This window comes from Plasmodium cynomolgi, chromosome 13, assembly GCF_000321355.1.
Source record: "Plasmodium cynomolgi strain B DNA, chromosome 13, whole genome shotgun sequence".
Taxonomy (NCBI): Eukaryota; Apicomplexa; class Aconoidasida; order Haemosporida; family Plasmodiidae; genus Plasmodium; species Plasmodium cynomolgi.
This window is the reverse complement of record NC_020406.1, coordinates 968,846-980,485: the sequence shown is the minus strand read 5'-3', so window position 1 is coordinate 980,485 and position 11,640 is coordinate 968,846. Positions and strand designations below refer to the sequence as shown.

Below are 11,640 nucleotides of genomic sequence, written 5' to 3'. Positions count from 1 at the left end.
TGGACATCCCTTTAGCCATATAACGCTCCTTAAAAGTGTGCGAAGCAAAACTTCATTTTGACTTTAAACGGAGAAAGAATAAGAATCACCAAAGCTCCTCCTCCTTATTATTCATCTTCTTCTTCATCTTCCCCTCGTCCAACTCCACACATATGCCTGAAAAGAAGTACCATCCATTTTTCATCCCTAGCCCAAGTTAAATTTCAACGTGCGTAACTTTACGATATCTTTTCTTTCTCATTCTTCCCCTCGCGGTACAAGCAAGTTTGCACGAAGGTAAGCAAAAAGGCAGGCGCAGTATAAACAAAGAGAATGCAAAAAAAAAAAACAAAGGCACATTTGCTCGCATTAGAAATTGCGTGTAAAAGCCCGAACACATAAAAGTAAACATCCGTACGTGAATAAACCGGTGCACATTAATACGCGCGCCGTTATAAGGCGAAAAAGCTATAAGCAAAACTGCAAAGCTAGAATAGTCACTGGGCCAAAAAAAAAAAAAAAAGCAAACCGTACTTTTGTGTATATGCACATGGTACTACCTGCGTGCATTCGCGTACCTTCGTATCTGCGTATCTGCGTATCTGCGTACCTGCGTACCTGCGTACCTGTGTATCTGCGAATCTTCGTATCTGCGTTTCTTCGTATCTGCTTTCCTGCGTACCTAAAATGAAAAACCCCTTTTTGGAGAAAAAAAAATAGCACATAACGCCCATATGCAATAATTTCGCCTTTAAATTTATATCTACAAGTTCATTTTTTTTCTGACTTTTTTTTTTTCCCTCTTCATTCGGCTTTATTGAATGATATACCTACATACATCACATTTTATTTTCACAGAACTGAATAATTTATTGCTTGCTAAGTTTAAAGCTTAATAAAATACAAAGTACTACAGTCATTACGTAAAGGAGAGAACCCCCTTCCAAGGAGCTCGCCAGTCTCACTTTCCCCTTCTCCAGGGCTACAGCAATAACACGTAAGCAGCGCAGATTGCGCAGATGCGTATATGTAAGCATGTACGTGTATGTATGCACATATATGTTCATTTGTGTAGGTATTATATGCCTGAATACTTTCGCTTGTGACGCGTTTTCTACGCCTCCCGGGCATCCCTGCGCGAATTACCCCTCTGCATGGATGGGTACCCTACTACGTGGCAAATACCCCCATGCCTGCTACTCGCTACTCACACTCGTACACACATTAGCAGCACAATACATTCCCATGTGTGTATGAGCGTATTATTTTCTCTCGTAAAGAGAAATGACTGGATAAGAAACACCACCGGTATTCTTTACCCAAGTGGCGTGAACAGGCACAGGGAAGCCGAAATGTGGGAAAGTACAAAAAGTGACGTATGTTCATGCCCGTGTTTTGCATCTCATAGCGTTGTCCCCCGTGATTAATCATTTGTGTCATTAGGAGGCCACGTCGTTCACGTGTGTTAAGTAGTGTGCAGTTTTAAAAAAGAGGCTCTGCTTGTTTGATCGCATGGCGCGCAGATGTGGTTTGTGTGTACTAGTCGTCTTGCGAAGATGTGCCGCTTGCATGTGTCCATGTACTTGCATTTCGTTCCGTTTGGTAAAATGCCCAAGCGTGTGTTCCGTCCAAGCTGGACTCGGCATAGGAAGTGCTCACCGCTTGGACGAGATTGTTCATAATGTTAGATGTGCCCTTCTGTTTGCTCCGAGCGAGCATTAAAACGGTTGTGTGGAAATAGAATCCCAAACGAACATGTGTGCACCACGAAATGCGAATGTGCAAACACCGCTCCATACGCATGTTAAGTACCCCACTTTAGTCCCCCCTTGCAAACTGTGCCCTCCGCGTGACCGTTTTTTTGAGAGAGTTTTTCGGACAGTTCGAGTGACAAGATGGGTGCATGCGTGCATACATATGCATATATATGTACATTATATATATACATTCATATATATGTGCATAGTATGTGCATAATATGTGCATAATATGTACATACCATATGTGTGCTCATACGCGCATGTGCGAAATTCATCAGTGGCGTCGTACCCCTTGCGCCTTTTTTTTCCACCACGAAGGGAGATCCACTCACGTATTCCCGCACCGCTCCTTCCTTTTTTGTGCAGCACTGGTTTTTCCTCACCCCAACTCCGCTATCCACGATTACGACCCCCTCTCTCTCACCCCTGTCGAACCATGGAAAAGGCCATTAAAGAACGCATCGAGAAATGGAAAAAGGAAAACTCTGCTGATGGAAAGGAGGCGACGAACGAAAATGCATATGAGAACCTGACGGAGCTAATCCTAGACGGAAAAAAATTTAGTGCAATAAAAAGCGAAGACGTAGAGTTGCTAAACAAATTTACTCATCTAGAAAGACTAAGTCTGAATCAAACAGGAATACAAACCTTGGAGAATCTACCAAAAATGGATACCCTTAATGTGTTAGAGTTAACGGACAACCACCTAAGCACAGTAGATGTGTTGAAGTACATTGTGGAGACCTTCCCCAATATAAAGACACTAGAGATTGGAGGGAACCATTTTAAAAATATAAAAGACTTCGAAGTCTTGAAGGATTTAAAAAACTTAAGTCGTTTAGGTGTACAGTTTAACCCATTTGCAGATGACCCCAACTATCGAAAAGAATTATTTACCTTCCTACCGGATATTAAAATCATAGACTGTTACAACAAGGAAGGAGTGGAAGTGTTAAGCTCTGATGAAGAAGAGGATGAAGAATATGAAGAAGATAATACACTCAAGAATTTTTATGAAGCTGATTTTAAGGAAGAAGATGAAGAGGAAGATGAAGAATTTGTTCCTAATGATAATGAAGATGAGGAGGATGATGAACTGGATGATGATTTGGAGGAGGAAGAGTTGGATGATTTAGGGAAAGAAGATTTGGATAAGGAGGATTTAGATGTGGAGACAAAGGATACTGAAAATCCTCAGAAGGAAGAAAAAACGAATAAGAGAAAACAGAACGCCGTGGAGACTACCAATGAGACGGATGTCAAAAAGACAAAGGTTGAGTAGACGTGTGCCGATCTGTTAGGTCCACCCATGAAAGGTGTATCACGGTGTTACACACCATAGTGGCAGGTGTGCTGCGTGCGGGGAAAGGTGACGAAGAAAAATAATCCCTTACCCCCTGACGAAATGGCTAAATTTGTTCGACCACTCCTTTTATGAACAATGGCAAAATGTGTGCACTTCAGCCCTTGCACGTTAATTGGTTCTCTCCGGGGCGCAGCTGATCGCACGGTCTCGCCCGCGCACACACACACACATATATATATATACATATATATATATATATATATATATATTTACCTATACACATGCCTACCACGTGAGCGCACCCGTACGTTTTTCTTTTTTTTTTTTTTTTTCTTTTTTTTCTCGCCATTTAATAAGCTTTTAAAATGTCGCCAAGTGGGAAGGCACGCGCGTTTACACGGTGTTTACTTGGGCACCCACACGTATCGTCATTTATCCATACATTTTGCATAGCCACTCACATATGTAGGCACTCACTAATATAACCACTCATTAATGTAGCCACCTATGTATCACCCGTTTCGACGTACGTGTGAGCGCATACAGACCACTGCGCGCAATCGGGGGCTAACACGTTCTGAAGGATGGCGAAGCGTGCGCGCACACACGTGTCGTGGGAGCGTTCGAGCGTGCATATGCGCGTGCGGACCCCCTCAGCCGTACGGCGCTTTTTATTTTAAAGTTCCACACCAGGACATTACTGCGCACCATTTCCTGTACGCCCATTTAAATTATGACAACGGCATTAAATCGGCGCCATTTTTTAAAAGTGCTAGGGGGAGAGGAATCCCATGCATGGCGCGTTGGAAGTGCCGCCGTGAAGCAGAAAGGCCAAGTAAAGGGTAATATGGCCTTAGCATAAATGTGCAGAGAAATAACCGAATAAGCACGCCATTTGGAGGCTGTCGCGAAATGAGCAAATGTGTACGCACGTTCGTTCGTGCTCCACGCCCCTTGAGAACTTCACCGCGTAAAAAATGGAGCACTTTTACTGCTGAGTTGGCCTTTGGGAGGGAGCCAAACGCACCTTCGCGGTAAGTGCACCCCATTTGTGCACCTCCCCCAGCAGGGGGGGAATGTCACCCGTGAAGGGAAACAAAAACGCGATCAGCAAGTTAACCTCTCCCCCCTCTTTTGAGTACAATTACGCGTGGGAGCAAATCGACCCGAAGGTTTCCTTTTCTCATTTTGGGTGGAATAGTTCCGCCTCGTTTTTTTTTTTATAAGGAATGTCCATGAAAAGGCTACTGCTGCTACTACTGCTACTACTACTACTACTGCTACTATTACTGTTACAAAAAAAAACATTTCACCACTACATGTAAAAAATAAAGTGGACGAAAAAAGTGTGCAACTTCCCTGCTATCATGACAGTAGTTTCACTTATGAGGATATAACCGGTCATAAACTGAGAAAAAAAAATGGAAAGCTTCAACATTGGGAAGAATGCTCATATAGATTTCCTGGAGCCAGCAATAACAATCGGCGTGATATTTATCTGCTTGTATATGATTATAAGTACGGATAATCCTGCACACTTACTTATTAAGAGTTTTTTTTTTAAAAGCAAGATATTTTTGTGGGAAGTAAAAGATATTTTTACCAATATCAACTTTTTTGCTCTTACATTTTCTTCCTTTTTTTTTGTATCATATTACATTTTGCATGTGTTAAAGTATGAAAAGGTGAGGTCTCTTTTCTGTGTCAACTACGACTACTATGACAAGATTCTTAATTACAAGTTGAAAGATATAAGCATCAAGTCTCTGTTCCAAAATGGCATTAGCGAAAAAAATTACTTGGTTAACCTTTTATACTCATTTAAGTTTTTTTTTAACATATTTTTTTTAAATGATGCCAGTTTGACACAAACTGTGTTTACCTTCTTCTTCGTATTTGTGCTTTTGTCTCTATACGCGAAGCGAGTCAGTCGGGTAAGGCTTTGCAAGGTGAGGTGGGGGGACGAGGACTCCAGTTTGTTTCCCTCCATTTCGGTGTTTAGCTAGCGCCCAAATTGTTGTCTTCCCGTTACATCATTTTTGAGCGCCCTAAGTGGTTACACCTGTGCAATCGTCACGCGAATACTTACACGAATGCTCGCACTCTTCCCACTCCTACCTCAGGTAGTCTTCATAATCAGCACTTTGGCAAGCGCAGTTCTCTCCGGATTCATGCTAGTGTTCTTTTTAAAAAAATTTCTAAATGTTGAGTATAACCATTGCGGCGAAGAAATTTTTTCCTTCCTCTTTTTAATCTTTTTCTACATAACCAACCCATACTTAAGCGTATTTCAATACAATGACAGAAGTTTGCATCCCTACCACGGCACGGAACTGCGGCTGTACATCCACCTGCTCTTCTTTGTGAGATATGTGACCTATGAGGGGAAGTTTTACGAAGTCAAGGCTCTCGTGGCGGTGATCATATGTGCGATTGTTTTTTTGCGACAGGCTTTAGAGAGCTTCGAGGTATGCTCATGTGGGGAATGAACAGCACAGGGTTAGGACAGGAGAGCCCACCTCACTGTGCTGTCACTCCGTCACCGCTTCGTCGTCACACTTCTGCGGTAACAATTCGCTTTCCTTCTGGGAACGCCATTTCTACGACCTCTTTTTTCCCCAGGTGCACACATTCGTGAAGCTCATCTGGTTGGTAGCGTACTACTTCGTTAACAACTACGTGCCCTTCGCGTTCTCGGGAAATTTCACCCTCTCCAAGCTGTTCAATTCTGACGTTGTGGAGTTGTTACGGTTAGAAGAATGGTGTCAGCGTCGGGTGCACATATGTTCATATGTGTACATGTTTGTCTTTCCCGCGAAGAAGCCCCACTTGAGCGCAACTGATGAAGCCCCATTTCTCCCCCCCCTCCCCACGCAGCAACGAGTTTAAAAACAACATTTCGCTCCACCATTTCAATGTCCTTTCGAGTAAAACTTCGCAACGGAGATTAACACGATCTCAACAAAAAGAAAAAAAAAAAAAAAAAAGCAGCTCATCGGGGAGGCATTTCATGGATGTCATATTATCTTTGTCTCTCTTTTTTGCAGGAATACCATTCAACTATTTGGTGAGCAAAATTTCCTTCTTCTGGATCCCCTACATGCTGCTAACCAGGACCAACAGTAAGGGAGTCAAAGATGGAGTTCCTTTTTGGGTGCATTTAAAAAAAGGATGCTGAGGAGGGAGACCATTTGCACCCTTTTGCGTACCTCCACAACATGCTACCCTTTTTTTTTTTTTCTTTTGTTACCCTTCCCATCTGTGATGTAATTTATTTTCATTTTAGAAAACCTCAAGTACCTGATAATGCTCCTGATGTCCATCAATTTGATAGCGACCAGTACCTACTTGGTAATTCCGGAGGGTGGGGGCCTGGGCCCCGCGTAGCGCTCGTTTTGCTGCGCTTTGCTACGCCATGCTACCTTTTACATCCATGTTGGCGCACCGATTTGTCCCTCCCCGCTCGCAGGCGAAGAACGTCTTCCCCGGAATCCCGCTCAACATGCTCCTCCTATTCTGCTTAAACAAAATTGGGATTTAAATTTGCCACGGCGGGGTTCGCCTCGCCTCTTTTTCGTCCACTTTTGACCGGCCTTTTGGTCCTCATTTTCCCACCACGCTGGGTGTTACGTCCACAAAAAAAAATGCAGTTCTTTGCTAACGCAAAAACTAAGCGTGAAATTTTGCACAGAAAAAGTATACGCGAAATTTCAGCGCAGGATTCAGCTTAAAAACAAAAACAAACATGCACAGGTATGTGCAGATGGAAACAAACGCGGTGCGCATAACTGTGGAGCTACACAAACACCTACGTACGACTGTTACAGTACGTCAAAAATGAATGCCTCACCTAAGCTGCAATTCATTTGTATCTTAAAAAAAAAGAATTAAGCAAAAAAAAAAAAGGGGGGGGAGGAAGGGGCAGGTCTTCTCTATCCCAAATCTACCTCTTTTATAAACTTACTGTATTCCGCGTCTAGGTTAATATTTTTGTCGCTTGCATTTCTTTCCTTCTTGACTGCGTTAATTTTTGTTTCGCACAGATCGTTTAGATCGTTTAGTTTGTTCTTTAGTCTTAAATTGATGGGCACGAAATACTGCGCGGTTGGCTGTGGGTCCTCTTCCTGCCCATGACGCTGTTCCGTCTTCCGGTCCTCTTGATGTCTCTGCCTCGGATGAGGCCGCCTTGCCCCCTGACCACGTTCACCATAACCACTTACGTGGGCATTCCCCCTACGTCCACTCTGATCATACTCATCTGGCTGACTCACCGGGAATCCATAGTTTGCCCCGCTTGCCCCCATTCGAGCCTTCTTTGATGCAGGATTCCCTCCCCTAGCCCTATTAGGGTTGCTATGTCTCTTTCCCCTATCTCCGTAGTTCCTTGAAGGGGCAACATACCCGTGTCCCCCCCTTAAATTAGGAACGCCCCACATCGCCATGTTGTTATTCATGGGGATGAAACATTGGCCTCCATTCATTTGACCCGTATTAAAATTGCCATACATGTGCGCGTAATTGTAGTAGTAGTTGCTACCATAAGTGGGAGCGATAAAAGGGTTGTGCGTGTGATTCTTCGGGTAGTCACTCGCGGGAACACTCGGTGGAGGTGGTGGTGCTGTGCCACCTTTTTCGTTTTCTGCTTTGCAATCAATCTGGGCATCACTGAAGTGGCTTCCCGCACCATCATGGGCGGAATTTTTCTCCCCTTCATCTTGGTTAGGGTTAACAGAAACCGCAGGGCAATCCCCATGGGCATTCCTGGAAGCGTTAACATCCTTCGTTCCAGCAATGGCTAAAGCAGGATCTCCCTCGGGGGGTAACTCTTTTTCATTGCTCGAAACGTTAGGTATGTTACTACTCAATTTTGAAGAATTTGGATCCGTTTTGTCTTCACCACGAAGGGGAAGGTTGTCCTTACTGCAATTTTCGCTCTTCTCATGTTGCTGCCCATCATCTGTTGGAATGGCTTCTTCTTTCTTACCTTGCCTGTCTATGCAACTTTTGCTCCCGACTGCATGTACATACTGAGCAGGGTACCCAGAGCCGAAATAAAAATTTACGCCATTTGGATATCCACCATAATACCCATTATTGCTGTACGCATAGCACCCACTGCTCTGACCTGTGGCGTTAAAAGGGATGGGTAGCTGGTAACTTGCGTAGCTGTTTGCATTCGGGTAGCTATTTACATTCGGGTAGCTATTTACATTCGCATTGGGATAATAACCCCAATTCGGGTGTGCATTCATGTTCGGTATAATAAATTCATCGGGTAGTCCTTTTGGCAGGGAGGGTAGGGACTCCAGGAAGAAATCCTCCTCCTGGTCGTCCCCCCCTGCAGCTGTTCTTAAATCATCACCCTGTGAGCTGTTTACGTCACCACTTTGCACGCTGCTTGCGCCATCATTCTCATCGGATGACTCCGAACTCACTTCGACATCTGAGCTGAAGTAGTCGCTTTCGCCGCCAGGTGCACCATCCTGGTGCTCCTCACCAGAAAAAAAGTCTTCACCAACAACGTTAACTGCACCACCACCGCCGTCTGCACCATCACCGCTGTCTGCATTATCACCTCTGTTTGCAGCGCCCTCCCCGTGCTGCCCACTCATGCTAAACACCACCCCATTGTTGCTGTAGAAGTAACTACCATCCTTCACCTTTTCCTTTATCAAATTCCACAAAGTTTCATACTGCTTCAGTTTTTTTTTTTCCACGTGAAGGAGCTTCCCTTGCTGCTCCCTTATCCTCAGAGCATCTAACTTTTCCTTGACGTCATGTGGGTTCTTTGTGCTCACAAGTTTTTCCAGCTGTTCGGACCACTCCTTTTTTTTTTTTTTCTCTTTCTTCTTCTGTTGCTTTCTGTAGACATCCGTTGGAATTTTGCTTTTTTTCAGCGTTTCTTTGAGCATTTGACTGCGCTTCATCTTGGAGGAAGGGGGGCGGATACACCAAAGAAGCGTTATCACGATGGCACACTACTTTTTATGCGCCTTTCCAGCTGTCGCGACAACTGGACGGAGATGCTCTATGCGCACATAACCATGCATACGGTGCGGCCGTGTGACGGTACGTGCGCATGAGCTTTCGTATACTTTCAACAGTTGATGAAGGGGAAAAAACTGCCGTCTTATGGCAAGCCCACAAACGTGTAGAGCAGTACACGTACGTATGTCTGCACGTGCGATGGCTCCCCCCTCAACCTGTATCTTGGGATTTTCAAAAAATCAAATAAAACCGGCAGTACGCATCCCGTACTGCGGCTACAATTGACACTATGCGTAACAACGGGAGAGGTGGGAGTTGAAAAAAAAAAAAATACAAAAAAAAATTGGAGAGGCAAAAATTTGGGAGTAATAACTAATTCACGAGTTTTCCTCAACTGCTTTGCAAAAAAGATATATAAATGGAGAGAAGTTTTTTTTTTTTTTTTATTCCTTGTTATGGAGCTGTACGGGATGGCAAACTCTTCTTCCTCTTCTTCTTCTTCAGTGGGCATCTCTGCCGCGTGGGACTTTTGCCCATGGGGGGTCACTAATTATTTTTTTTTTTTCTTTGCGCGAATTTGTATGTTCCATATGAGCACGTTGGTGAAGTACGCTCGCGCATGCGTATGGATGTACTAAGAGTTGAGCGTATGATCGCTGCTCACCCTGTTTCGTTCACCCACGTTGCGTGTTATGTGCATGCAAGTAGGCAATTCTTACGTACAAATATGCAAATTTTTTTTGCATACCAGGCAGGCACATTTTTACGTGTAGTGGGCATACACATATATCCCCACATTAATATATATGCTTCAAGTGGGCGCTGACTTTTTGGCCCGAACAGGGCAGAACATATGGAGAAAAAAAAAAAAAAACGCGCAAGGGTCACAATGGCTAAATTGCTAAATTGCTGAATCGCCCCAGCGCAGCAGACTTTTTTCAAACTGCAACTATTGTACGCATTGCACGAGTATGCAACTGCCACTTGGGTTGATTAAAACGCCATTGTTTTAACTACCCGTTTGGTGAATAACAATTCGCCGCTTTGTTTCAGATTAATCCAAGTACGCTTAATTTGTTGGCAACTTTTTTGTAAACACCATTTTTATGTCCCCATTTGGTATTCTTATTGTTCCCTTTGTTAATTTTTTTTTTTTTTGTAAAATATAGTGTCCCCTTTATGTAGTGACACAAAAGGGGAGAGAGGTCTCATAGAACTTTTCGGTTTGCCCCCCCCACCCCCTCTTTCTCCACCTCATTTGACATTTACATTTTTAATTCGTTGCCATGTGACGAACTTTCGTTTGTTATGCATTCATGTGTATGCACTGTGAAGATATTTTATGTGCACGTATGGGATTTTTTTTTTTTAATGTGCAACTAGTTGGTTCACCTTCGTTTTGGGGAAGAGGTAGTCCTGGCGCAGATCGCGCAGAGTATGGGTCTGTCCATCCGGTTTCCTGCACGGACATAATTGGTGGGTGCTGAAATGACCATGGTCGCGCCTGCCCTTCTATTTGTGCGCGGCCAACCCTCTTTGAATACGTACTTGTGCACACGTTACCACTTAAACTTATGTAACCCTCATTCGATGCGCACGACGTATCGCGGATCATGAGTAAGTGGAACAGGCAGTTGGAAGCTGTTCAGTTTCGCGCACACGAGTGCCTTAAGAGGCATGGCCAGCTTAGCGGCGACCCCCCCCACACAAAGGCAACAAAAGGGAAAAGCGTGCACAAGAACATACATACGAGTGTAGGCACAACTGTACGTACTCATGGACGCACACACACACACGTATGTATGTATGTATGTATGTATGTATGTATGTATGTATGTATGTATGTATGTATGTATGTATGTGTGTATGTATGCGTGCCCCCCACCACCCGCTCACAGATGCCACAGAAACAGCTCAGAGCCCAGGGAAACTAACCCCCCTCCCCCGAGAAAACAACCTTTAACAATTTTCACTTCCCAACACAATTGAATAAATGGAAAAAACGGAGACGAGCACCAACAAAGGTGCGGGGAAATGGAGGAAAGGGGGCATGGCAATAATCACGAACATGATTCACAACGCCAAAAATTTATTCCCCCAAAATAATTTGCAGTATACCTACATTAATACATTTATGTTGTGTCTCTTCTTTACCTTTATACACAAGTACCTGGACCAGACTCTGCCCTCCTTGTACAAGTCCATTGAAAATGATTTCAATATTGATGTGAAAACTTTGTACTACGTGAATACCATGTACAGGTTGTCGTACTCTGCCTTCAATTTTTTTTTTGCGCTTTTTTTCGATTACGCCTTTAAGAAGATATTTTTGTTGAAGTATGAGAAGGCCTGTGCGGGGGAGAACAGCGGTACCACGGGTGGCAACGCCAATGGGGAGAGAAGCGGCCTTGTCAAGAAGGACAGGGTTGGAGGTCTGGGTAGCACCGTGGATAGCAGCGTGGGTAGCGGCTTGAGTGGTGGCGTGGATAGCGGCTTGAGTGGTGGCGTGGATAGCGGTGTGAGTGGTGGTGTGGATAGCGGTGTGAGTGGTGGTGTGGATAGCGGTGTGAGTGGTGGTGTGGATAGCGGTGTGAGTGGTGGCTTGAG

The 11,640-nt window shown here is 44.2% G+C and overlaps 3 protein-coding genes across 3 annotated transcripts; 2 read left to right on the top strand and 1 right to left on the bottom strand.

Moving 5' to 3' along the window:
• Positions 1 to 2,175: 2,175 nt before the first annotated feature.
• On the top strand, positions 2,176 to 3,021 carry PCYB_133080 (hypothetical protein; the record flags this gene model as incomplete). The annotated part of the gene is made up of 1 exon (XM_004224333.1): positions 2,176 to 3,021. The coding sequence occupies one exon, from the start codon at positions 2,176 to 2,178 to the stop codon at positions 3,019 to 3,021; it is 846 nt and encodes a 281-aa protein (XP_004224381.1).
• A 1,445-nt stretch (positions 3,022 to 4,466) lies between these two features.
• On the top strand, positions 4,467 to 6,586 carry PCYB_133070 (hypothetical protein; the record flags this gene model as incomplete). Its single annotated transcript, XM_004224332.1, has 7 exons — positions 4,467 to 4,979; positions 5,169 to 5,513; positions 5,668 to 5,795; positions 5,923 to 5,972; positions 6,093 to 6,167; positions 6,332 to 6,396; positions 6,515 to 6,586. The coding sequence occupies 7 exons, from the start codon at positions 4,467 to 4,469 to the stop codon at positions 6,584 to 6,586; spliced, it is 1,248 nt and encodes a 415-aa protein (XP_004224380.1).
• Positions 6,587 to 6,866: 280 nt separating this feature from the next.
• PCYB_133060 (hypothetical protein) lies at positions 6,867 to 8,297 on the bottom strand (the record flags this gene model as incomplete). The annotated part of the gene is made up of 2 exons (XM_004224331.1): positions 6,867 to 6,917; positions 6,993 to 8,297. The coding sequence occupies 2 exons, from the start codon at positions 8,295 to 8,297 to the stop codon at positions 6,867 to 6,869; spliced, it is 1,356 nt and encodes a 451-aa protein (XP_004224379.1).
• Positions 8,298 to 11,640: the final 3,343 nt, after the last annotated feature.